The 27,442-nt window shown below is 44.7% G+C and overlaps 1 protein-coding gene and 1 long non-coding RNA gene across 2 annotated transcripts; both read left to right on the top strand.

Annotated features, from left to right (window-relative positions):
• Positions 1-7,204: 7,204 nt before the first annotated feature.
• LOC140844764 (endogenous retrovirus group FC1 Env polyprotein-like) lies at positions 7,205-21,464 on the top strand. Its single transcript, XM_073217757.1, has 2 exons — positions 7,205-7,289; positions 19,174-21,464. Exon 2 carries the CDS (start codon positions 19,683-19,685, stop codon positions 21,030-21,032), a length of 1,350 nt encoding a protein of 449 aa, XP_073073858.1. The 5' UTR covers positions 7,205-7,289; positions 19,174-19,682; the 3' UTR covers positions 21,033-21,464.
• A 190-nt stretch (positions 21,465-21,654) lies between these two features.
• Positions 21,655-25,038, top strand: LOC140844763 (uncharacterized). The gene is made up of 3 exons (XR_012123253.1): positions 21,655-22,081; positions 22,808-22,875; positions 24,810-25,038. It is a non-coding gene; the product is annotated as an uncharacterized lncRNA (long non-coding RNA).
• Positions 25,039-27,442: the final 2,404 nt, after the last annotated feature.

Genomic DNA, 27,442 nt, shown 5'->3' with positions numbered 1-27,442 from the left:
CCGATTACATTTCCAAGGATGTGGATTGGTTCTGTTTTGACTCCTGCTTCCCAAGTAGACCACGTAAGGCAGCTTCACTGCTATTGGTTTGGGCTCTTGTTTATGCTTTGTTTATGCTTTGCTGATTTTCAAAACTTGACTCATGCTTCTAAAGGCAGCTCAAGTGCTACTTGCTCCGTGAAGCTTTTCCCTAACTCAGTTCCTATGTCCACCCTCTGCAAAGCAGATCTTTACTTCGTTGGTATTCCCAGAGCACATTATTTATATTTCTAATATACTGAATAAATAACCAGCATGTGGAAAATTTGCCACTTAATAAAATGCATTTACTTAATTATAGCACATGCAGCGTTGTGCACTATTACTTGGCCCAGCGTCTTAGCTCTTTCCTTGGAATGTAAGAGCCTTGAAAGTGAACTTTAATTTCATATCTGGTTTTGTGTAAATCCACTGTATTGTGTTTTGCACATGTTTTGCTAACTGCTATTTGTTGGCACTGAATTGATAGTGGAGTCCACACCAACCAGAAGGGACTAAATTCCTAAGTGTCAATAGACTGTTCCTTGTCCTCAGATGAAAGCTCTGGTCGTGACCCTGCAGGCACTGCTAGCCTCAGATTCCACCTCTGACTTTGAAGTCTGGCAGCCCCCTCAGAGCATTAATAGGCAAAGTTGTGACTTGCTGGGTAATAACACACCGCCTTTGAATAATCATTTTCAAATGAATCAACAACAGCAGCTATTTGCCTGATCTAATTAGCATCACCTTTTTTTGAGCAAGCGGGAAAAGGTTGGCATATTCTGTATGATGCAACATGCAGCAAATTGTATAGACAAGGCAACATCACAGGGTCAGGCTCTCACCTCCGTGGTTGAGAGCTTCCTGGCAGGCTTTCTTCCCCCTCCTTCCTAGTCCAGCTTAGTAAATAAATGGCTTGCATCATTTCAAGTATGAGAACTGAAGGAGATCCTTACTTTGAAATTTAGCCCAAATGTGATTTCTGAATTTGGGGAGACTTGCTCCACAGGAGCACTGCAGTAACAATGGTGAAACCCTCTTCATATGCAAAAATATCCAGGAAGCAATTTAACCTGAATGAGAAGTTAACTCTGCGTATTTATCTGGCAGTAATGTCCGCATAGAACAGTATTACCCTCTTGTCCCTCCTAAGAGTTAAGATGCTTTTGTTTTCAAAGCCTGGACTACGGATTTTGGGCGATAGCATGAGCTTGACATTAGCGCAGGCAGAAAAGGACAGCTCTGTCTTTATTCGGGAACTGATTTGCAAGAACTGGAAGGAAGAAGTGCACATTGGGAGGGGAGGCTCTAAGGTGGAACACAGTGCTCTCTCTCACCTAGAGGCACAGTGGGACCTTGGGTTGGGGAAAGGTGACCAAGGTTTTAGGGAGTGAACCCTAGGGCAGTGGTGTACTGGAAGCAGCTTGTCAAAGCTTACTGGCCCCAAATGCCCTCATGGTGGACTAAAAACTGTCCTTTTTCCATGTTTTTAGGACCATGTAAACCGCCAGACTCTTATAAGATGCTAAACTGAGGAAGAGCCCTCTCTGATGACTGAAATCGAGTGCTCTATCCACCCAGATATAATTTGGTTTCAAAAAACAAAATGTGGACCCACAGAACCCAAGAATGGATTAACAGTTGCCAAAGGGAAAGGGACTGGGGAGGGTGGGTGGGAAGGGAGGGATAAGGGGAATAAGGGGCATTACGATTAGCACACATAATGTAGGGGGGGCACAGGGAAGACAGTACAGCACAGAGAAGACAAGTACTCTATGGCATCTTCCACTGCAATGGGATATGTGGTGGGGACTTGATAATGGGGGGAATCTAGTAACCACACTGTTGCTCATGTGATTGTGAAGTAATGATACCAAGCTCCATTTGCTTCGAGACCACTCTGGAACTCTATATTGTGTCACATTACATGCGATTCTACACTAATCTACAAAATTGCACTTACATACTGATGCCAGGGTTCTTGTTTGCGGAGCTGAAGAATGAGCTTCACAAACATTTAAGGTAGGAGAGCAAGGTACAGGCTTTTATTTAGAGATATAGTGAAAGGACAGAAATCCCGGCTTACGCCAGGAGGGGACAAGAGAGTTCGTAGTGGTGCGTTGTCTACGGGGTTTTATAGGCAGTTGAGGAGAACATGAAAAAACTTAGGGGTGGGGGCTTGTTAAGTGGTCCCTGAATATTAAAAATGAACTTAACTGTAAGGAATTTCCTGCCTTGATTTCTCTCTGGGACACCGTTGCCTTGGTCTGGGAGCACATCAAAAGGCTGCTTGCCCAGCCCCCAAGGTGGGCTGAGGTATTGTCTACTTGCTAAAGAATCTTGCCTCTTGAACTTCCTGGGTGTTAAAATGCAATCTTATCTTTAAGATGGAATTCTTCCTGCCTTTCACCATGCCATCTACAGCTGGGTCTGCATGCTAAGTTAGTTGCTCAGTTTGCAAAATCACCTTGTCAGATCTGAAGGAGGAAAGACAGCACATAGGCCTGGGCCTTTTAGTATGCTAAAGTGAATCTTACACATGGTTACAAATGATTAGCATAATAAAACATGTGCTACTCTTCTTTATCTGGGGAACATTAACTGATTTCACTGAAGAATGATTCTAGAACTTAATGTTTAACATGGAGTTTTAGCAGGGGGGGTTTCTTTGCATGTAGTTACATTGCTCTGACTGCAAATATCCCGCTCTGCCCCCTCCGGGGGCCCTCACCCTATTCTGACTACATCTATGGTCCCTGTCTCAATACCAGGGGCCAGCTTTCTGCATTAGTACTCCAATGAATTAATAATTCCAATACCTCCAAAAAGACTTCCAGGAAGCCCAAAAGACAATGATTGGTCATGAGATCCTGCACCGGGTTTTTGTGGACGTCATTTCATTCAATCCTTACAGGAGCCTTAGGGGATACACTGTTATTTTCCTCACTTTAAGGATGAAAGTGATGTTAACTGACTTGTCCGACGACACAGGCCTGGTGAGGCGACCCAGGCTTTGAACGCTTCTTCCTGACTGGAATCACTCCTATCATCCCCGCTAAACATTACAGTGTAGAAGTTAGAGAACGGATCGATGTGGGCCACCAAGGAGTAGCAATCAGTAGAGATGGCGACTGAGGCAGGAAGAAAATCACTGTCTCTGAAATAATGGTCACAGGGAGTGAGGAACTCAAATTCCACACTTCCACTTTTTTTTTCTAAAGCTTCTGGCTATCAGGTAGCATTTAAAATACTAGTAGTAGGAGACAAACAGGAAACTGCTGCCTTAAGTTAGCAAACAAAAGAGGACCACTAAAACAGCAGGTGGGAATAAAACCCAGAAAGCATGAGACAGGATGAAGTCTGTTGGCTCAGACTCACTAGCTGTTCACTGTGGGGAGGGGCCAAGCACCCCTGCCCCCATTTAACTGTAAATCTAGACAAAATGACAGAGAAGACTAGAAGTAAAAGATAGAGCGAGGAGTCACTTAAAAAGAGAAGTTAAAGGTGGCCAAGGATGTGGCATCATTAACAGCAAATGTTGTAGAAATCAAAGGAAAAACAAAGCATTAAGCAGAGGACAGTTTTGGAACGAAGGTTAGAGCTTCTAACGAAGATCTAATAGAGGAGAGCTTTATGCACAACTGTAGTGAAGGACATTAAAATGCTATCCTTAAAACCTGACGCATCAAACGGGCACAAAATAAACGGTAATGCTGTTTAGCCCAGCCGCCCAAACCACAGATCTACTGGTTTAGCAACACTGTTTCAGACCCTTGGCCAACATATCCTCCTGCCCTGGGGGCCCAAACGCTGCAAACAGTTCCAAGGGGTTTCTTTATATGCTTCCTTCCTTTCCTCTGCTTTGTGACGCCTGTAAACACACCGCACAATTACAAAGTTGCAGCCGCACGCGATATTGGAACAGAGACACCCTGTTAAATCCGTTCCTGACAGCTGCTAGCCCCTTTTAAATTTCAATTATAAGATCAATAACTGTAACTGCTGGCAGACAGTTACCACCCAGGGTTCAGGAAGTTCTGAGAAAAGTGTAAGCTGCTGCAGGGAGGAGGCCCTGCAGGGAGAGCCTCCTGATCTTACCTGGTCAAAGCTGTGTCCACACGTGAGGATAAACTCAAGAGCAAACGTGATAGGCTCACCTTAAGACTCGGGGCTGGGGCCTGTGGGGACATCCAGACCAGTTTCCTGACTGTTCCCTATTTTCCTTTCACTTCACCTTACTTAAACTTGGAAACAAGTCCCTCATGTGGGCAGTTAGGAGGACAAAGGTGTGGTGTTCCGTGCTAGTTCTCAGTTCAAATAACTGTTCCAAAAATCCTGCTGTAAACACCAGACCCATGCTCTTACCCTTTGAAAAGAAAAGCCTCCCGCTGCCCCCAGCAGTGGCAGCTGGCGAGCTGCCCCCTGCCCGGAGCTCTGGTTTGCAGCAGGAGGCCACACACAAACCCTGGTGCTGGGCCCCCTGGGCCTTTGCCTACAACCATAGCAACTGGAGATGTTACCTGGTTTACTCAAGTCTTCACCTGTGTTTGGGCCTGCTGGGGCCATTCGGCCAGACCACGCTCCTGGCAGTTCCCAAATTAGACAGTTGAAAACACTTTCCGTTTTAATGCAGGCCCTCGCTTCTTAGATTCTATGTTCTATCCAAACCCACCTCACTTTAGTTGCTTTTAAGACTTAAGACTGTCCTTCATCCCAAGAAGACTTCACTGAGATTTCTGGTGTACAGGTAATTTTGAAATTAGGTTCAATTAGCAAATATTTATTGAGCTTCCATAGAGTGATCTGGTTTAAAGAGACAAAGATGGTAATAAACACCATCTTTGAACCCCATCCAGTGTCACTCTGAATTTATGTATTGACTTACTTGGAGATGAGATAAATTTCTAAGCTTAAGGGCCCACATTAAAGTGAGAATAGTGCAAAATTAAAACTTCTGAGTCTCCTCACATTTGTTGCTTGCCCTCCCCCCACCTTGTTAGCCTTACAGTACTTTGGAAGGATCCAGGCAAGGGAAATCGCATGGACAGAGGCAAGGATGTGTGCCAATGTAAATATGTCCTAGGGGGAAGAGGCACTGGCCATACTCAGCTATGCAGTTTGGTGAACATGCTTTGCTTGCTACCACTTTTGTGCCTTTTCCTGTGCTGACCACTCTTTGCATAAAATGCTTTGCACCACTCCCAAGGCAATCCCACAGAAGAATAAAGGGATCATTTTCTTGTTTTTACTAGAACTCAATGTTGATTTAACTATAGCAATTTCCATGTTGTAATAATTTCAATGCATGTATGTCTCCCCATTGCGGGCATAAGCCTTTTATCTTTGCAAGCTTGGGAACTAACAGAGCTGCTGGCACATCAGAGCTCTCAACAAGTTAAATGAGTGTATGAAAGATGGGTTGAGGCTGGGTGGTGGAGTGGCTTTAGTGTCAAGTGGAAGAAGCCTAGATTTTATTTGTACATTTATCATTCAGGATATACTGGATTACACTGCAATAACAAGCAACCCCCAAACTTTAGTGATTTAACACAAAGTTATTTCCTGCTCACTGACAGTCAGCAGGAGACTGCGTGGGCAGCCTGACCGATGGAGGCTTCATCTTGATGTGTGTTTCTAATGATCACCAGAGCAGTGTGGCAAGTCACACACTGCTTCTCATAAAGTCTGTCCTTTGTCACTTCCACTCATGTTGGTAGACCAAAGCAATTCACGCGACCACACCTAGTTTCAAGGGTGACGGGAAATAACAATCCTATTCTGGCAGATCAAGAGCCAGAACTACCAGGTCAAGAGTACTAATGATGACTTCAGCAGAGAGCAGGGAATTACTCAAGATCCTTTAGAAGAAAGAAAACTAGTAACATATGGTTGAGCTAATAGATAAAGTGTGAAGGGGTGCATAGATTACCTAAAATTGGGTGCTTGGGGAAAGTGAGCTGCAAGACACATTGGCCTAGCCTAGAGCTAGAAGTTTAGGGTTCTCTTAGCAGCCCTTGCACTACTGGGTGTTCACATTAAGCAAGATACTTATTCTGGCTTTGCGTTGAGTACCTCCAAGGGGTAAAAAGATACAGTGCCGGTAAAGTATACAGCCTTCCTGTTAGTCTGAGGGTTAATGAAAGTTGGGGGATGAGGCGCTTAGCTCCCTGCTTTCTATTTAGTTGTGAAGAGAGCTGCCTCTTAAAACGAACCTTTTTCTTTGAGTTCACAGTACATTTCCACAGTGACAAATTTTCTCAGGATCACCAAATTTGAGCTAAACCTGAATAATAGGTTGACTATTTATTTTATGAATTGGATGCACAGCCTGCCAGATTTTCCAAGTGGTTATGACAACAGAATCCCTCACCTACAGTATCCACAGATCTCATCTACAGCTCCCTTGTTTGTTCTGAAGATAATATATTGATTGAGCCTCTTTCAATGGCATTCTTTCCATGCTTCTCACATGAGGAAGAATTACTGCCGTTTTTCCCAGGGGACTTAAAGTGACTGCATTTTTATATGTGTTATTTACTGTATACATTCTAATATCAAAATGGTCAATTCATTTGTAATCTTCTTAACATGCCTCAGAGAATAAAAGGTCCATTCTTATGTTTGTATGGGGAGGCTTTTTTTTTTTTCTTTTGCATGTAAGTTTTACTGTGCAACTCATTAATTGATCTTGTGCCTATGAATAGTTAACATTAATTATGCACAATTAGCATATGATAATGTATGACACGTTTCAAGTGAGTATTAGACAGCATAATTATACTGAATATTACATTCAGCTATGTAGGTCCACAAAATATGATGGATGGTGTGTTTGTCTCTATTGAATCCATTTATTTAACCTAAAGTGATGATGTAAAAATGAACACAGTTGGAAATAAATGCACATAAGTTAAATATTGCTAAACACTAAAGAATATTTCCAAGTAGTAAGAGCTGGTGGTCTGTTGACCAGTTCTTTTGCTTTTAGCTAGATTATTTTAGGCGCATATTGTAGCTGAGCTCTAAAATCCTTCAGAATTTAAAGGCTGTTTTATGTAAAGTGTTCTGACAAGCAAAACGATTCCTTTTTAAATATAATTCACCTCTGCTCTACAGGCTTACTGTAGAAAACAAAAACATCTCTGTGTAGTAACAAACAACTGTTCTTGGCATATGCAGAATTGAAGGTGCTTAAGGAGATGGGAAACCTTGCTGCATTGTACCATCGCACAAGAAGCACCAGATGAAGTCGAGAAACAGAATCAGGCTTGGTAAACCCTCTTACTGATAGAATTATTAATATGAGTTTGCCTGTCTTTTCAAATGTTCTTTCATTAGAGCTTTTGAGTTTTTATTCAAGTGATATAATGTAAACAAATAGGCTATGAGTGAACTTTGACTTTCTAGTTAAGAATTCACTATTTCAGAAGACTGTGTCACAAAACTAGACTTCCTTTATAAAGAACCCTAAAAGCCCACAGTAAAGATAACCTTATGTTTCCCATTGTGAGCATAGAAGATTATTCTGTTCTGAGTTGTCACACAAACCCAGTTTTTGTGCCTGGACTTGATCCAGCTATTAAGCTGAGAAAGTCTCATTCAGCTCTTCCACCCCCTCCTTTCCTTTGTGTCCTCACATTAACTTTGAGGGACCCATCTTGAGAGCTCTTGGCTGATTTCTATTTTAAGAACTTAGTTCAGCCTCTATAATCTGTCCTCCGTTTGTCTGGAATCCTCTCAGGCATTCAAAAGATTCCAAAGACCTTAAACAAGTACTTCTCAAATTTTTTCACTGAAATATCCCTAATGGCAGAAGAAAGTCAACTTATCTTTGGGGACCTGGGGCCCTAACTCAAAATGGGAAATGTCTTTGAAGTCTTTCTTTTGCCATAAAGTTCTGTATCCACTTTGTATTCCTCTCTGTAAGACGAAGACATTTCTTTTTTATCAAAAAATTGATCTTAATTATTTATCATTGAGTAGAATGGGTGGCTCAGGGAGACACACTGAGCCTGTGACTTTGAACATTCCCTAACATACTGTTAAGTGTTCACTGGGGTGCTGGTACTTCAGTGTGAGGACTTATCTGTTTCATGGAAAATCTTTTGATAGAAGGAGCTAAACTAATTAAGCTTATTCAAAATAATTGAGTGTTTACAGCAACAAACAGTGCTTCAAAGCAAGTGTCTATCAGTCTCTACTGATATAAATTAATTAAGTTCTCTACTGGTTAAATTAATTAAGATACATCCAGACAGTGGAGCACTATGCAACAATTTAAAAGGATAAAGAAAATCTATGGTATTTTCATGCACAGATGCCCATGATGTGTGTGTGTGTGTGTGTGTGTGTGTGTGTATCACACACACACACACACACACACACACAAAAGGGGAAAATATCACAGAATAGTTATAGTGTGATCCCATTAATATATTTGTATAAAACATTTGAAGATCTTTGTATGGACTTGGGTCTGGGAAATTTCACTTTCTACAGGAATACATTGTATAATTTTTTTGCACCAAGTACGGATTAATGCAAATCTAAAACAACTAATCTAATGCTATTTTGAAAACAAGAAAAAGAAAGCTTTGCACAGGTTGCCTCTGTGGTAAACCTAACCAGATAGAAACAAACCCTGCTTATTCAGGTTTTTTTAAACTGGAGATTTGTACAATCTTTATACTAGAAGGAAAGATAGATTCTGCACAAATTAGGAATTTCATCTGCAGTACTCCTGATGAATGGTTATATGGACTTATTTTGAACAATTCCATTGGCTTCCTTGGCACAATTTATGGTAAAACACTTAGGACATGTGAAAGAGGATTAAAAGAAAAAAATTTCCCATATTTCCACAATTGAGAGAGAACCTAGAGATTCTTTCTCAAACTGAACTCAATCTGGGCTATTCTGCCCAGTGGCCCTGGTTTTTTTTTTTCTAAAATGCATTTCTAAGAATTCCTCCACTCCCTCCTGTATATGAGAGCCTCCAAACCAGATGAAGGTAGTCTTTATATTTTTGTTTAGTCTTCTCTAGATTAAGCAAAATTGTTGCCTTCAGATATTCCTTAAAGTACATAGTTTCCTTTGGAGGCTTGGAAGTTTGACATTGCCCACCTCAAAACTTGCCTCCAGATGATTGCAAACCTTCTAAGTAAGGTTTGACCATCACAGAGAATAGCAATCGTCACTTTGCATCTGGGGCCCTAACTCAAAATGAGAAATTTCTTGGAAGTCATGTATTTTATTATAAAACTTCATAAGCATTTTGTGTTAGTCTGTACAATGTATCTGTATTTTACCAAACATTAATATTTTAAATTACTTATCAAGTAAAATGGGTGTTCAGAAAGCCACACTGCCTACAGCTTTGAACATTCCCCACACTGCCACAGTGCCATCCTAAATAGTCTGCTTTTGGAAACAGGTGACACAAAATTGCTGTTATGTTGTTGTTAAAACAAAGTTCTCCAAGTACAAATGTCATTTTCTTAATCATCTAGTCCTTTGAGAAACCTTTATTCACTCTATACAAGACAAGCTGGGATACCATGAGAACCTGACAATCTCAGTTCCTGCCTTCCCAGAATTTACTGTCAAGAGAGGGATTTAGACAAGTAAGCAGGCAATTACAAGCCAGTTGTGTGCAGCACTGTGATGGGCTGGGGATCTAACAGAGTGTGACCTGCCAGGTGCTTGGGGGTCAGAGGAGGCTTTCTGGAGGGGGTGATGCTAAGTTCAGATCTGAAGGGCCAGCAAGAACTAGCCAGGTCATAGGGCAGGACAGTGAAGGTGTGTTCAAGGGTGTTCCAAGTGCAGAACAGCGTGAGCATAATCCTGGGGGCAAAAAATGGCATGGTGTATTTAAGGACTGAAAGAAGTTCATGTGGCTGAGAGTGGAGTTTGAGGTGAGGAGTGGTGATTTTTGCTGTTTGAGAAGGTAACTTGGAGTCAGATCATGAAGGACCTTGAAAAACTTGGTGATACATTTAGGCTTTGTTTTAATGGTCAGGAAAATCCACTGAAAGTGTTTAAGCCTTGAAACATATTGGCGGTGGTCCACCAGACTGAGGCCAAGGAGGCCAGCCTTAGACATTGATTTATTTTGATTTTCCATGCTTCAATTTCTCATGTTTGGAAAGAGAACAAGAGAATATATCTTGAAGGTTGTTATAAGATTTAAATGGGATATTAGAAAAAAAATACTCCATCAGTGTGGGGCATACATTAGGAGCCCAGCAATCCCTCCTGACCCCTCACAAGTCTATGATGTTGTACTTTTATTGGTATCTGATGTATTTTAAAACATGCTGATAATTGAATTGATATTGAATTACTGAATGATTCTTTAACTATCTCAAGGCTTGTATGCCATTCAAGGAATGACCATGCCTATCAGCAAAAGGACAATCAATGTTCTTATATAAGTTATTAGAACTGTGAGCCACATGCTAACTTTCATGACTACTGGAAGCCACAACATTGGATGTTTTTCTTAATCCTTTGTCCTCTTAACTAAGCAAATGTGTTGTTTTCTCAGATTTAATGTTTTTAGAGTTCATATATCATGTTAAGATTGCTCAGTTGTTGCTGACATATCAAACCATATCTCTGGTAGAATGGAGAAAAGGGGAGGAAGAGGAGAAGGGAGGAAGGCAGAGGGGGAAGAGAAAGAGAAAGAGGGAGAGTGAGCAGGGGGGCGACGGGGGTGCCCCAGCTGCCGGAGAAGGCACTTTGCTTTGATTTTTGCAACATCCAATAAAACTTCCCTTTAGACTCTGGAAAACCTATGCCAATCAAAAATAAAAAGCTACACAAGGCACTAATCCATCCATAGTTGAAACCTTATTAGCAATATGCATGTTTGAACTGTAAATTTTAAATGAAATCATCTTTGGGACTTTCCTCAGAGCTGTATAAGTAGGTTTATATTTGTCTTCATTATTTTACCAAGTAAGTTTGCTTAGCAAACTGTTAAATAGTAACTCTATTATTCTTGAGTATTACTGTAAAAAATAATCTGGCTAGGGTATATAGCCTGCAGTCCAGTGGCAAAGGATTCTGACAAGCTAGGGAAAACTCTAAGGGACCCTGGTCCGTAGGTAACTGAAGTCAGACCAAGACAGAAGGAGCAGAATCAATTCTGTCCAACATCAATGGGGAAGTGGAGAAAACAACATGGAAACAGAATGCTGGGATTTTTCTTTCCCAGTATTAGGCAAATTATTTAATAGAGGGCTAGAGATTTAGCAGAAACCACCTGGTCCTTGAAACAGAGACTGATGTACAGAGAAAACCATTATATTCTGTGTGGCTATAAGGTTAGTGATTGTGATTCAAGAGTTAACATTCATTTTTCACATTCCACAGGCCGAATTAGTACCATATGGCAACTAACCATTGGGAGGTTAAAAATCACAAGATGATAAATTTCTACTTTTAAAATATAAAGTGTATCAAAATGCTTTGGAATTCTTTTATTTTATTATATTCCACCTTATGTTTTTTGTTTCTTTAGCTGGGAAGTACTATAGAGTATCAATCATCTAGAAGACATTTAATGATAACTTGGTAATGCTAAATTTGTATGTATATATAAGAAGGAAGCTTGTGTTTACCATGGGGGGAAAGCCCTCATCAAAAATACTTATTTGTAAGGGATCACCATTTGTTTTTTATTCTTATTCTCCTGAAACTTTAGCTAAGGAAAACCAAGCATTATCTTCCTTTAGATTTTTAACTAGTGTTTTCATCATCATTTGATTAAAAAGTAGCATTTCTACTTAAAGTGGCCCAATTTTCCTACTTATCGCCTACTGCCCCCAAATTACACTGTTAGAGCTTTGGCTAAAGGCTAAATGGCTTGTGACAATACAAACATCCTCATAATAAGAGAAGCAATTAGTCTTTTGCACCATAATGGGATTCACACCAATGTAGAAAAGGAAATCCGAGGATCCCAAATTGTTAAGACATATCACTGCAAAAGGGAGAAGAGCTGAGTGAAAAAGAGGCTGAATAGGGAGGCTGCAGCTGCCAACATAGATGAGCTGTTACCCAGGGATTTGATGAGCTGAGCTGCAGGTGCAGAAGGTTCCAGGCGGGTGGTTCCTTTTCTCCCTGGTGTGAATATTTGTAGGCAACAATGCTAAAGAATCTGCATTTGAGTCCTGGGACAGAGCCTTTTAGGCAGCAACCAGTGAGAAAGCTTTTTCTGACCAACCCAAACCAAACCCAGTGGGTAGTCATAGGCATTCCAGAAAAGTCACACTGCAATCCCTTCCTTGAATGGATTTATGCAGAAGCAACAAGGAACAGAAATGGAAATGGCAACAGCCAGAGCAAAAACAAATTATTGAATTTGTAGTTGAGGCATAATGTTTATGCATTTATGATTAGATTAGAGAGCTAAAGAACTCTTTGCAATTACTAAAGCAGCAGAACATGAGACATGACAAGAGAATCCAGGCAAGAATCTGAGTGGAGACATTAGCCAGTCAGCCCCACATAAAGACCTCCCTAAGGAGTTGATGTTACATAAGTGTGTTTTGAGTTACACTTGTACTTGAATATTTCCAATGATACCATTTATTGAGCACTGCAGCAGGTATTATATTAAGCTTCTCTTAGTGAATTTTTATAATAACCTGGGTATTATAATTATCCTCCTTTTACGGATGAGGATACTGGGGGTTAGAGTTCACTAGTTCACCCCATGTTCCAGAGATAAGCAATTGTATTCATTTACTTGTACTAGTAAGCTAGAGAATGTGTGACTTGTGAAGGGCCCCCACCAGTAAGATGGCAAACTTCCGGCTTCTCTTCCGGGTCCTCAGTTCCCGCCGGCGCCACCTGAAGCCCAATCACCTCTCGCCCCCCACCCAATCCCAGCACCTAGCCAACAGCCACCAGCCCTGTAGAAGTAACACCACAATCACCCCATGTCCCTTCCTATATAACCCAGCACCTTTCCCTAATAAAGCGGAACTCTCCGGTGAATTGCTGCTGTGTGTCACTCCTTTCCTTTCATTGGTGCCGAAATCTGGGAGATGGGACACCCCAACTGGGCCCCGTCTTCACCCCAACACCAGCAGCAGCTTGCCCTCGTCCTCTTTTTCCGGTGCTGGCTCATCACACTCACCACTCCTCTCTGGCCTTTAGGTAAGTTTTCCCCCCGGGGTGGGTCACTCTTCCCCGAGCTATCGCAGTGCCATTGACCGTGATCGTCTGGCAAGGCCCTGATGCTCAGGGACGAGGAGGGAACGCTCCCCGCCTCAGGCCTTCACGGCTGCGGCAGACCCTCAGGCCCCTCCTCCAAAAGCCATAAACCCCCGCCTCAGGCCTGAAACATTTTAAGCAAAATTTCCCCGGGATGGGCCACTCTTCCCCGAGCTATCGCAGTGCCATTGACCGTGATCGTCCGGCAAGGCCCTGACGCTCGGGGACGAGGAGGGAACGCTCCCCGCCTCAGGCCTTCACGGCTGCAGCGGACCCTCAGGCCCCTCCTCCGACAGCCATAAATCCCTGACTCAAGCCTTTACAGCTGCAGCGGACCCTCAGGCCCCTCCTCCGACAGTCATAAATTCCCGCCTCAGGGCTTCACGGCTGCGGCAGACTCTCAGGCACCCCCCTCCAACAGCCATAAACGAGGTGACTCCTTTGTGGATGAGAACGCTCCCTTTTCCCCCCTCCTCCTTCTGCTCCGTCCGCCGAAAACGCCTAGCGCTAGGTACCTCGTGACTCCGGCACTCTGCCTTCTTAGGGAAGTCTGGGTGACGACCCACACTTCCTAAGAAATTCCGACTCGTCTATGAGTTTCCGCAGGCCACCAAGGATCATCGGGGACGCCCTTTGTCTCCTTGTGGTCTGCTTCCAGTCCGAGGATCTCCGTTCGTCTTCCCCTGTTTGTCTCCTTCTCTGTCCTTTAGCCATGGGAGCCTCCTCATTCCTCCCTGAAAGTTCACCTCTTGAATGCCTGCTTAAGCATCTGGCTACCCTCTCCCTGACGCCTGATATAAAACCAAAACTTCTCCATAAATATTGCTCCCAAAATTGGCCAACGTACCCCCTAGACAATAACAACCAATGGCCCGCAGGGGGAACTCTTGATCCTAACATCACTCACAATCTCTTTAACTACTGCCAGCGCCTGAAAAAATGGAAGGAGATTCCTATATCGAAGCTTTTCGCCTCCTAGCTCAAAATCCCAGCCTCTGCACCACCTGCTCCCCGCCCCAAGTTCTCCTAGCGTGCAAGCCGTCTCCCTCCCCTCCACACACTCCCAGTCCCTCTTCAATTACCTTTGACCCGGCCTACGAGCCTCCGCCATACAGACTTCCCCCTTCGGCCCATCCCCCTCCTACAACCCCTCCACCCTCCGCCGCTGCTGCCGCCTCTTTCCCCTCGGCAGAAGCCTCCCGTCCTCTCCCTTCCCCTTCTTCGCCTACAATAGCCCCTTCCCCTTCCTCTACCGCCACCACTGCCGCCTCCACCCCCGCAGAAGCCACCCATCCTCTCCCTTCCCCCTCCTCTACCATCTCCTCTTGCACCTCACCCCCTCCTCCTCCGTCCCCCTCACCTTCCCCCCTCCCACAAATCGAGCCTGAGCCTTTCAGCCCCCCTCTAACTAAGTTCCAAGAGCCTCATCCGTCTTTGCCCCCTCAGATTCGGGCCCGAGGGCCTCCCAAAATTATCGCGGCTTTGCCCCCATCACCTGTTTCCCCCACACAGACTGAGTCAGAACCCTTCAGTCCCCCTCAGACTCGGTCCCGAGGGCCTCCCAAAATTATCGCCCTCCTCCGGGAAGTAGGAGGATCCGAAGGCATTGTGCGCGTTCATGTCCCTTTCTCCTTAGGAGATTTAGCCAAACTAGAGAAACGCCTAGGTTCCTTTTCCACTGATCACACGACATACATCAGCGAGTTACAATGGACCCTCCAGTCTTACAGCCTCACGCATCATGACATTTTCATGCTCCTGGCCAATACTCTCCTCCCTGAAGAGTGTAGACGAGCTTGGGACTTCGGCCAAACGCATGCTACCGAAACCCACAGGACTGACCCCACCTGTCCCCCTGGCCCCACTGCTGTCCGCGAACAAGACCCACACTGGGATTATAACACCGCCGTGGGTCTCCACTCTCGAGATATTTTTGCCTCCTGCTTAATAGCAGGTCTGAAAAAGGCAGCTCGTAAAGTAGTCAATTTTCAAAAGCTCCAAGACATAATTCAAAAGAGAGACGAAACCCCCTCCGAGTTCTTAGACAGACTCACTCAAGCCCTATTACAGTATACAAGCCTGGACCCAGAAACACCTGAAGGAAGACAGGTCCTTATGACATACTTCCTAGCTCAAAGCTACCCCGACATTAAAGCTAAACTCAAAAAGTTAGAACAGGGCCCCGCTACCCCACAGACTGAGATCCTAACAGTAGCCTTTAAAGTCTTCCATAACTGAGAAGAGGAGAAAGAACGCCGTAAACAAAAAGCTGATCAGGCCAATTTCCAGATGTTGGCCCAGCTGATAAAACCACAACCTGGGCGCCCCTCTACAGACAAGCCCCCCCCAGGAGCTTGTTTCAAGTGCGGAAAAGAGGGACATTGGTCAAGGGCGTGCCCCTCCCCCAGATCTCCTACCACCCCATGCCCCAGATGCCACAAAAAGGGCCACTGGGGGTCTGATTGCCCAACCACCCGAAGGGGAGGCTGGATGAACAACCCCCATCCTAAGCCCGCCTTAGTGGGGCTGGCAGAAGAAGATTGACGGGGCCCGGGGGCTTCTCGCCCGACCATTTCCATCACCAAACAGGAGCCCAGGGTTACTTTAACAGTAGACGGTCGCCCCATCTCCTTCCTCCTAGATACAGGAGCCACCTTCTCAGTCTTGCGAGAATACCGGGGCCCTACCATGCCAGCCATTACTCCTATAGTCGGGGTAGGAGGTAAACAGATTTTCCCATTAAAACCCCCCCCTTTTATGCACAATCCTAGACAGTCCCATACCTTTCTCCCACTCCTTCCTAGTTATGCCCCAGTGTCCCATCCCTTTACTAGGACAGGACATCCTTTCCCTCCTCCACGTTTCCATAACTATATCCACTCCCACAGCCCCCAGTACTCCCTTTCTGATGGCCCTCATAGCCAACAACCCCCCTCTACCCAATGAAAGCTCCGGTTCCGCCCTTATACACCCTGTAAATCCCAAAGTTTGGGATATTACAAGCCCCTCCGTGGCCCTATGTCCCCCTGCCTCTATCAAATTACGTGACCCCTCTCAGTATATCTATCAGGCCCAATACCCCCTAACCACTTCAGCCCTCATAGGCCTCCAACCCTCATTCAAGATCTCTTAAACAAAAACTACCTCAGACCCACTCACTCCCCATTTAATACCCCCATATTAGCTGTTAAAAAAACCAACAGATCTTTTCGCCTTGTTCAAGAACTTCGCCTCATCAACATGGCCATTGTCCCTATCCATCCCTTAGTTCCAAATCCATACACCCTTTTATCGCAGATCCCTGCCTCCACATCCCACTTCTCAGTCCTAGATCTCAAGGACGCATTTTTTTCTATCCCTCTAGACCCCTCCTCCCAAGATTTTTTTGCCTTTACCTGGACAGACCCATACACCAGACATTCTGTACAACTTACTTGGACAGTTTTGCCACAAGGCTTCCGAGATAGTCCCCATATTTTTGGACAAGTCCTAGCTCAAGACCTCAAACAGTTTCACCATGATCACCCCGAGTCAACTTTATTACAATATGTAGATGATCTTCTACTCTGCAGTCCCTCATGGGAACAGTCTCAACTTGACACTGCGTCTCTACTTAACCTTCTAGCTTCCAGAGGTTACCGAGTATCCCCCGTCAAAGCTCAAATCTCTTCCCCTTCTGTCACTTACCTTGGATTCCTTCTGTCTCAACAAAGAAAGTCCATTACCTTAGACAGAAAACGGCTCCTCTCTGACCTGCCCGTTCCCAAAACCAAGACAGAAATCCTTTCCTTTCTAGGCCTGGCTAGGTATTTTAGAGTATGGATCCCTTACTTCTCCCTGTTGGCAAGACCCCTATACGACCTCAGCAAGGGCCCCCCTGAAGAACCATTATCATCCTCACCCTGACACTCCTTCATTAAGCTCTGCCAAGCCCTTGTAGAAGCTCCAGCTCTCCATCTCCCTGATTTGTCAAAACCCTTCTCATTATACATTCATGAGAGGTCCAGTCAAGCTCTAGGAGTCCTAGGCCAATATTATGGCCCATTCTTTGCCCCAGTAGCTTATCTCTCTAAGCAATTAGACCCCACAGTTCGGGGATGGGCCCCCTGCCTACGAGCATTAGCCACTGGACAGCTCTTGCAGAAAGAAGCTCATAAACTAACATTCGGAGCGCCCCTTACCATTCTGTCCCCACATCACCTAAAAGATCTCTTAACCTACAAAAGTTTACAGACTCTCCCTCCCTCCAGACTCCTGACCTTACTGTCCTCTTTCCTCCAAAATCCAAACATTTCTTTCCTCCCCTGCCCGCCCCTGAATCCAGCCACTCTTCTTCCTCTGCCCTACTCTCCTCATACTCCCTTGCATGATTGCCTGGAAGCCCTTCACAACTTCCTTCCATGCCACTCCACGATCTCCGAAGGAGCCCTCTCACACTCCGACCTCATCTGGTTTACTGATGGGTCCTCCTTTAAACATGAGGGCACCCACTACTCAAGATACGCAGTAGTCTCCCTTGAAGATGTCATTGAGGCATGAACCCTACCCCCTGGTACAACCAATCAGCAGGCTGAACTCATTGCAGCCACCAGAGCTTGGAGCTTGCACTCTGGCCCGGGACACGTCTCTCACATTGTACACTGACTCCAAGTACGTATTCCACATTCTCTTGTCTCACGCGGCAGTATGGAAAGAACGAGGCCTCCTCACCACAAAAGGGAATTCCATAACTAATTCAGCCTTAATTACTAAACTTCTAGAGGCTTCACAACTCCCACACCGACTAGGCATAGTCCACTGCAAATCACATCAAAAAGATGACTCCCCCATTGCAAGAGGTAACAACAAAGCCGACAGAGTAGCCCGGTCAGTTGCCCTATCAGAAAATGCACCAGACAACAATCCATCTGCCCTTGCGGTTTTAGCCTTATCACAAGACTCCCTCTGCTCCCAGGACAAAGAGTCTCTCTTCCGCTTCTTACATGACCTGTTCCATCCCAGCCCCCAATCCTTGATCCATTTTTTGCAATCTTTTTTTCCTCTCTCTCCTGAAGACAAAACCCTACTTAACCAAATCACCTGCAAGTGCACCATCTGCCAACGCACTAACCCTAATACCCCCCTCAAAGCCCGACCCTTCCCGGTTCATCAAGCAAGGGGTAATGTCCCCGCTGCAGATTGGCAAATAGACTTCACTAACATGCCCCCTGTACGACGTACCAGATACCTACTCGTGTTAGTAGATACATTTTCAGGATGGGTCGAAGCTTTCCCTACCACTAACAAACGAGCGTCCATGGTTGCCTCTATCCTCCTCACCCAGATCTTTCCTAGGTTCGGGATGCCCACTTCCCTCCAATCAGGTAATGGCCCTGAGTTCACTGCCCAAATTATCCAGAACCTCTCCAAGTCGCTCTCGCTTCCCTGGCATTTACATTGTCCTTATCGACCACAAGCTTCAGGAAAAGTAGAAAGAGCCAATAGGACTCTAAAAGACATCCTGACCAAACTATCTCTAGAACTACACCTTGACTGGGTTCGCTTACTTCCCTTAGCTCTACTCCGCATTCGAGCCCTCCCAAAGTAACCTTCCTTCTTGTCGCCCTTTGAGATCATGTACGGCCGCCCGATTCTACCCCCGGGGCTCCCTTCCCACAAAGGACCAATTCCTCCCAATATAGCTCTTCCACTACTCTCTCTCCTCCGCACTGAATTGTGGAAATATCAGGATTGGCTCCTTCCTGATCCATCCGCCTCCCAAAATCCTCCTGTCTTACAGCCCGGCCAACTAGTGTTTTATAAGCCACCAGAGGATCGGCCCTCTCTCACTCTGAAATGGGAAGGTCCACACCCAGTTATTCTCTGCACCTCCTCGGCCGCCAAGCTCTCACTGCCTGATAACTCTGTCACCCCTTGGATTCATATCTCCAGGTTGAAACCAAATACCCAAGACTCACCTTCTCTGGACACCCAAGACCCATCAGTCACAATCCAGAGTCCTTCGGATACAGCCCAAGACGCTGTCTAGTCTACCACGCCTCATCCCTCTGATCCCTTGAAGCTCCGCATCTCCCGTGCACCCCCTTTGCCATCCATACCCAAATCATGACTTTTTCCTCCTTTACTGCTCTCTCGCTTTTTTCCTCATTCCTATTGTCTTCCCTGCCGCCCCACCCTCCTTTGTATGGTGATCCAAAGTCAGGCAGACTCACACACAGCATCAAACAAAAGTTACTGCCCTCATTGCCACATCAGACTGCCCTCTGAAAGGCTGCTCTGAGCCTTTGTACCTCCACTTTCCTCCCTCCACCGAAGTATTCATTTACAGCTACCTTTATTCTCCCTATCTCTGCTTCCTCTATGACCAAAGACAAGCCTATTGCAGGCGATGGCAAGACACCTACGGGGGATGTCCCTACTGGTCTTGCGCCATTCACTACATGGGTGACTTCCAGCACCCACAGTATTACTCCTCCAACCGTTTCATGAAATATCCCAACGGCTCATTCTCCTTATCAATCCCAGATCCCTTGGACTCTCGATGGGCTGCTGGAGTAACAGCCTCAGTTTACTACAAGGGGTCCTCGACCCCCCACGGTACCCTTCATATCTCTCGAGAGTATGTTCCCTCTCGCTCCCAGATCTCTCAAGTTGCATCAGATATCAGACATTCTGAGAAAGTCATTATCCAAACTCTTGATGGCACCTCTTCATCTTCTTATTCCTCCTACTCTTGGCTACAGCTCATTCAAGACACCACCATCTTTCTCAACCACACCCTCAACACCGCCAATTGCTTCTTGTGTGCATCACTACAGCGCCCACTGCTGGCTGCCGTTCCCCTCAATATTTCCAACTACTCTTTCCATGCAGAAGGACAACCCCTCCACCCCCTGGCAGACATACCCCTATGGGAACCAGAAAACACAGATAATCTCACCATGCACCACTGTGTAGGCCCAATTCCACCCCCCTCCAGCGCACTTCACTGCCTCTCTATATACACCCCTACCTCTGGCTCTAAGACTTTTACACAACCGGGACACTTCTTTTGGTGTAATGGCAGTCTTTTCAACTCACTGCCTCTCAACTCTGATACACCCTGCATTCTCGTCACCCTAATCCCACAGCTGACACTTTACAGCATGGCAGAATTCCTTGAGCTCCAACCTCCCTTGCCCTCGCGCACAAAAAGGGCTGCTTTCCTTCCCATCATGGTCGGTATCTCTTTGACCACCTCAGCCATTGGGGCAGGGTTTTCGGGAGGAGCCTTGGGTCACTCTCTATGGACAGTTAGAGATCTCGACGCCAAACTTGAGGGGGCCCTGACATCCACTGCCGATTCCCTAGCCTCTCTCCAAAGACAGGTCACTTCGCTAGCTAAAGTCACCCTTCAAAACCGGCGGGCCCTAGATCTGCTTACAGCCGAGAAGGGCGGCACCTGCGTCTTCCTCTGGGAAGAGTGCTGCTATTACATCAACGAATCCAGCATTGTAGAAACTGACATCACCAAACTCACCGACCTTGCCTCCAGTCTCCACTCTGCTTCCAATTCCAACCCATTCTCTTCAATACTAACAAACCCCCTCCTCACCTGGCTCTGGCCCATTGCAGGCCCCATAATAGTCATTCTTCTCGTCTGTCTCTTCTTACCCTGTATAATAAAGTTCATCAAATCCCAAGTCAGAAAAATCTCTAATCAAGCTTTCAACCAGCTTTTACTCAGGAATTACCAGCTTCCGGCCACAGAAGATCCCTCACCCTCACGTAACCTCCTCACCACACGCTGAGATGGACCCCTCTCTCCGCTGGAAACTGTTCCTGGAAACAATGGCCGCAGACGCCTGGCTTCTGGCACCCATATCCTCCTGGCACCACCATTAGAATCAACAGGTCCTCGACCTATGGTTACCGGGAACCTTCATTGATTTCCAAACCTGAAGAAGTCCACATCTACTCATCCTTACTGTGGGGAGTCCTATCAACCCTTTCCTCCCAATCCTCAAACCCTCACTCCCTTCTACGCCCCTGTTCAGCAAGAAGCAGTCAGAGAGAAAGCAACGTCCACAAACCCATAGAGGAGAAAGGGGGGAATGAAGGGTCCCCACCAGTAAGATGGCAAACTTCCGGCTTCTTTTCGGGGTCCTTGGTTCCCGTCGGTGCCACCTGAAGCCCAATCACCTCTCGCCCCCCTCCCAATCCCAGCACCTAGCCAACAGCCACCAGCCCCGTAGAAGTAACACCACAATCACCCCATGCCCCTTCCTATATAACCCAGCACCTTTCCCTAATAAAGCGGAACTCTCCGGTGAATTGCTGCTGTGTGTCGCTCCTTTCCTTTCAACTTGAACAATGGAAGTTTATTTCCTCACAGTTCTAGAAGTTACAAGTTAGAATCAAGGGTCAGCAGGGTTGGTTTCTTCTGAGGCTTCTTCCCTTGGCTTGTAGATGCTCTGTAGATGGCTGTCTTCCCTCTGTGTCTATGTCATGTCCTAATCTCTTCTTAAAAGGACACCTAGGAGGAGATTCTAAAACCTCATTTTACCTTAACTATCTTTTTTAAGGTCTTCTCTCCAAAAGTCACATTCTGAGGTAATAGGGGTTAGAACTTCAACATATGAATTTTAGGGGGCACAATTCAGTCCATAACAGTTATCCATTTTTTACACAGATGTAGGTTTACCATAAATAACATGACTGATTACAACAGTAAAATATTATGTCAGCTGGTGAAACAGAATTTGTTCTAGGTACCTCAAAACAAAAAATCTGTCACAAGGAAATGTCTACCTAAGTGACAGAAATGCTGAGAAGCCCAACAGAGACAACCTAGAAATGAGTAAGTACAGGAAGATACCTGTCTTCCTAGGGTTGGGGGGAAGAGAAGAAGAGGAGGTGGTGTCGTTGGAGTAGCCTGGGGTTCGGGGTCACCCAGTGGATCTCAGCTGTTCCAGGAGGAGCTGGAACTACAAAAGGAAGGTGCGTATGGCAAGAGATGGTGCCGTGAAGTGCTGAGGAGAGGCGACCTGAGACACCTTGACTTCTCCCTGCTGCCAGCCTACCTCTAGTTGGACCTGCCCAGACACTGGGTGGGGAGGGGGAGGGCCTAGGCCCTCAGAGATGTGGACCCTTAATTCCCTATGGTTCAGAGCAGAGCAAGGGAGGGGCAAGGAATGGCCCTGACAGCAAACAGGCAGAGACCAGCACAACTCCATGGAGTTTATTTCACAAGTTGGACATGATGTTTTTCAACCAGTAGTTTTAATGTTTTAATAATGTCACCAGTTACAGACCTTTAACAACCATGCAGAAGCAATACCTGAATTGCTTTGACCTTGTTTAAAGGATGCTGGTGCTTGCTTGTGTGGACTAGAAAAGCCCGTGCTTTGTACTAATAGACTATTTCCTTCCTGGTTTTGTCTAGGATGTGCTTAGCCCATGAGATTGTCCTCTCAATGAACAAGTGCTTGCAAAGAGCTCTGATACCGTAAAAATATGACTTTTCTGACAACTGCTTAGTCCATATGCTACCTGTCTTTCATATATTTTTTCCTTTCATCTGCAGTTCTCTGAGAGAGGAACATCTTTACAGAAATTTGCAGCTCCCAGGAGCATCAGGATTGATCATAATGTGTATGTGGGGCCTTTGTGGAGAATGGGCCAGGAGATGGGGGTACATATTTCACAAAGCTAGAATCCTCTGCAGAGATGGAGAGGAGAGAGGTATGGGATGTCAGACATGATAACAGAATCACTTAAAGCCACTTGTTTTCCATGCACAGACTTTTTCAAGACTTGGGCTCTTTTTGCCTGCTTAAAGTGCTCTGCATTTTCTGCAGTCAGACCCCACTGCATGGTTAATGATACAAGTTCCAGGAAGCTTGGGGATTGTGCTAGTAGACACCAGAGACACTAACCTTGTCAAAGCAGAAAGAGACGACATACTTACAGTACCGTGAGACACTCCGTTCCTAAGCTCCTAAAGCAACTGGGAAGCGAGAGATTTGATGCAGACACACTAATCACATGGCTGGATTTCTCTGAAGACAGCAGCCACCAATCGTCTCTCCTAAAATGCAGATCAGCAGAGGCCTAATTCCAAGTAATTTAATGAGACAATAAGTAATAGTGACAATTATCCTAGGGGCAGGGTGAGCAAGTAGCTCTGTGCACAGTCACACACCAAGTCACTTCTCAGGCTGGCCCGCCAAAGTAGGAAAGGTGCATGTACCACAGGCATTGCTGATGACATCACTCAAGCAGACTTATGTTCATTAGCAAATATGATTCAGCTTTCAGGATGCTGCTGCACCCACTGAGCAATACTGCACTCAGGGGGCTGATATTTGCAACCAAGAAAACATGCTTTAAAACAGGTGACTCAGTCTTCACAGGCATAACTCCTTGTTTCTTGGGGGGCCTTGGCTGGTCAGGAGCTCAGTCTATATCCAGCAGCTTCCCAACTAACCCACGCAATCATCACTAGCTCTAAGCTACCATTTTGGCAGGGCTATAGCTGTATTTGTAATGGTTTTATCCCCAGCATCCAGCACAGTGTCTGGCACATGGCAGGACAAATTAATCTCCAGGATGTTCTTTGAATTTGCACATAAAATGTTTGGGATATTTTGCCATCATACTTAATCAACACTTTGATTGAAATTGTTTTAACTTTCTTAGTAAATAGAATCATAATGTGAATAATCAGCTTCACTGAATCTGTTTGCAAATTCTGTCCCAGATTTTTTGGAAGAGGGGGCATTTAATTATAAATGGGAATTTGGGTAGGAGGCTTCAAGTTTGGAGTCTTCCAGAGTGCTGTGGGGGCCATACCACTTTATTCTTCAGTTTAGGACATGTGGGAGTGGTTAGTATTTAAAATTATTTTCAAAGGTGGCTGCTCATTGGAATCACCGGGGGAGCTTTAACACTTCTGATGCCTTGTCCCAGGATTCTACAGTCACTGGTTTGAGATGGAACTTGGTATTGGTATTTAAAAGTTTTTCCCACATGACTCTAATATGCAGCCAAGGTTGAGAACCAAAGTAAGATTCTTCACTTCTGCAGATTTGGATACTGAAAGTTACTGATGGTGAGCCTCAAGCGACCTCATCCATTTGTTTTCTTCTCCTAAGTTACCAACATTGGGAGATGTGTTCCATGCTCCGTGGGAGTCAGCATATTTTCTCACAAACACCATGTCTGGGAGATTGGTGACACAGACCCATCCTTTCCTCTTTATGATGGACACCTCCCACTTTATGCTTCAGGGTTTCCTCCACCCTCCCTGCCACTTATCCCTAGACCTTTACTGGCTTTAGAGTGGAATGTAATCCCCATTCATCCCTCTGCCTTGTGGGCTTCCAAGAGCGTTTGGTTTTAAGACACTTCCTTCTAATCAGTACAGAGCAATGGAACATAGGGAAGTGACCAAGGCCCCAGAAGGTTTGAATCATGCTGACAGTGGCAGTCTCTACCTGAATTCATGCCCCTCCCCTCTGAGATGGTGACTAGAAGCTGGGGCCCACCAAACATTTCCCCTGATATTCATTTTCTTTCCCTCTTAGATGAAGAACATGCCACAGCCAGCCATCAACCCTGCCCGCAACCCCCACCTGCTGTGACGTCTGGGCAGACGAACAGGTGGATCCTGGTCCCAATTGAGGGGCTTTGCTTGTCTGAGATCCTCCAGCCTAGGAAATGGATTCCCACTTAACTGCCTTTTACTGTGTCAGCCTGGGCACCCAACCTCTCTTAAAACGTTGCCTCTATCCAAAAAGTGCATTTCAAACTATAAACAACTCACATACAAATAAACTTTTTGTAACTCAACATGTTCATAAGTGGGAGACAGCAGATACTTACAATGCAGTAAATATTCAAAGAAAGAACTCTTAATATGAATTAAACCAATGTTTCAGCCTCAAGCAATAACTAATATTAGCAATAATATGAAGGTGCTGCCAAGTGTCAGAGGTTTACTGGGAGCAGAATGCACGGTGTTGCTGTGTTCCAGCATAAGCTACAGCTTGCTATCCAGGTAACTGCCAAGATCTGAGGAGGTGCCTGGTCCTCAGAATTGGCCTGAGTTTGGAGTAATAGTTTATAAGAATAGAGCCCATATTATGAGTCAACTACATACTCAGTATAATTTAATCCTCCCAACAACTGCATGGATTAGGCTTCATAATTATCCACATGTTATAGATGGCTAAACTGAGACCCACAGAAGTGAAATAACTATTACAGCCCAGGGCTTGTGAATGTCTAGGTTATGGTTTCCCCAGGGCAGTACAACCTCTGGACCAGTATACTTCAACGTGTGCAGGTCAGGAGAGTCCAGTAGAGGATGCCATCTGAGTCACATGTTACACCCAAAGACGAAAAGAATCTAAGAGGACACTGCCTCGGCCGTGGCAGTTCCGTGTGCTGTCAGAGGGAGAGGAGTTAGGTGCGCATGCACGCATGCATTTGGAGCATTAACTTTGGGCACCTTGCTTGTATGGTTTGCTCGATACTATTTTTGTTCCCGCCTGAGTGGTGCACAGAGAAGCCCTAGGGTCTAGGCCTCCTCATGGTCTTGAAAACAACTGATTTTTTTTTTCTATTTAGGTCTTTATAAAATATAGTGAACTTTGCCTTTTATGAATCCCAAGCTGAACTTTAAAACTTCCTTCCCTGTCTGAGAAGAACACCCCTCTTTGGAAAAGATTATGCAACAATTAACATTAAAAAATTATTTTTTTGGAAGTATTAGTAATTTTAACTAAAACAAATTGCAAATAAATACTTTATAAGGCTCTTGAATGAAGAATTTCAGTTCTTAAATTTTGGAATAGTTTTTATTATTAAGTTCTACTATGCCTCTCCTAGGAATAGGTTGCACATTTGCATGGCCTTAGGGCAATAGGAAAATCACTGGCCCATTAAAATAAATGCCAATGCACCATAAGCTAGTATAGTTTTTCTTGGAGATAAAGGAATGAAGTATGAGCAAGACACACCACAGTATGAATAAAATATATTAGGGACTAAGGAATTATGGATTCAAATTTCTACACTTTAAGAAATTATATAGCCACAATTTTAACCCACAATTCTGTAGTCCAAAATCTGTGAAGATGGCAAGCATTTCCATAATTCTGCTGGTGACAGGCTTGACCTGAACCAATGGGATGGTATTTGGAGTCCCTGAAGATCCCTTTGTGAGTGCGTGTACATGGTTTGCTGCAGAAATTTTAATGTGTTTGATTATTGGGTGGTGCTCAGGTCCTGCCGTGGATGTCACACATATGCAGTATGTATACAGTATTAATTTTTTTTAAATGGGAAAGTTCTAAATTCTGAAAAACATGGGGCTCCAAGGACTTCAGGCAAAAGTAGATGTTAAAATAAAAGCATTTGACTGACATGTAAGTTCAGAAAAATGTATCACTTAATTTGCTTTTTGAAATTCACTCATTTACTGATTTAATTAACAAGTATTTTTTGAATATTAAGGTTGGAGATACAATTTGATTAAAACTAGACATGGACTTATAAGGGAGACAAAACATTAAACTGTTGCATATAGGAGTATATACACACAAACTCAGTTATCCTAAAAGACTTTTGATATCACCCAGTCTACAAAATACATGCTTTAAAAAATGTTTACTCTAACTGTGCTGGTTATCAAGTCATGATAGTGTGAGAACAAAAAGCTTTTTTCCATGCTTTAGTGTAAATGAACATGTGATGAGGATATGTTTGCCAGCCCACAACATGGAAGTGCAAGGTAGTTAATGAAAAAGCCATTCGCTTGAAAGCAAGAGGGCACTTGGTGGGTGAGACCAAATGTACTGAATTTAATACCTGCTGTGGTTGGAATTTGGAGTGTGTTTATTTAAACATCTACTTTGTGTGTGTGTGTTGTGTGTGTGTGTGTGTGTGTGTGTGTGAAATCACTTGTTTAACCCTGGAAACCTAATGCAATAGGCAAATAGCAATTATATAAAACAGGTGTTATTATTTCTATTGCTTTGTAGATATGATAACTGAGGCATAGAGGAGTTACGAAACTTGCCCATATCCCATAACTCACAAGTGGCTGAGCCCTAACATGAATACAATATTCTGCTCCTGGAATGGGGACTAAGGTGAGAGAGACATCATGAGATATGAAGGAACTCTGGGTTTATAGGTAGAGAACTGGATTAAA

The sequence above is a fragment of the Manis javanica genome, chromosome 12, assembly GCF_040802235.1.
Source record: "Manis javanica isolate MJ-LG chromosome 12, MJ_LKY, whole genome shotgun sequence".
Lineage (NCBI taxonomy): Eukaryota > Metazoa > Chordata > Mammalia > Pholidota > Manidae > Manis > Manis javanica.
This window is presented reverse-complemented; position numbering and strand designations above follow the sequence as displayed.

Coding starts and splice junctions, on each gene's coding strand:
- LOC140844764 (XM_073217757.1), top strand. CDS start 19,683: ATGGGTGACTTCCAGCACCCACAGTATTACTCCTCCAACCGTTTCATG.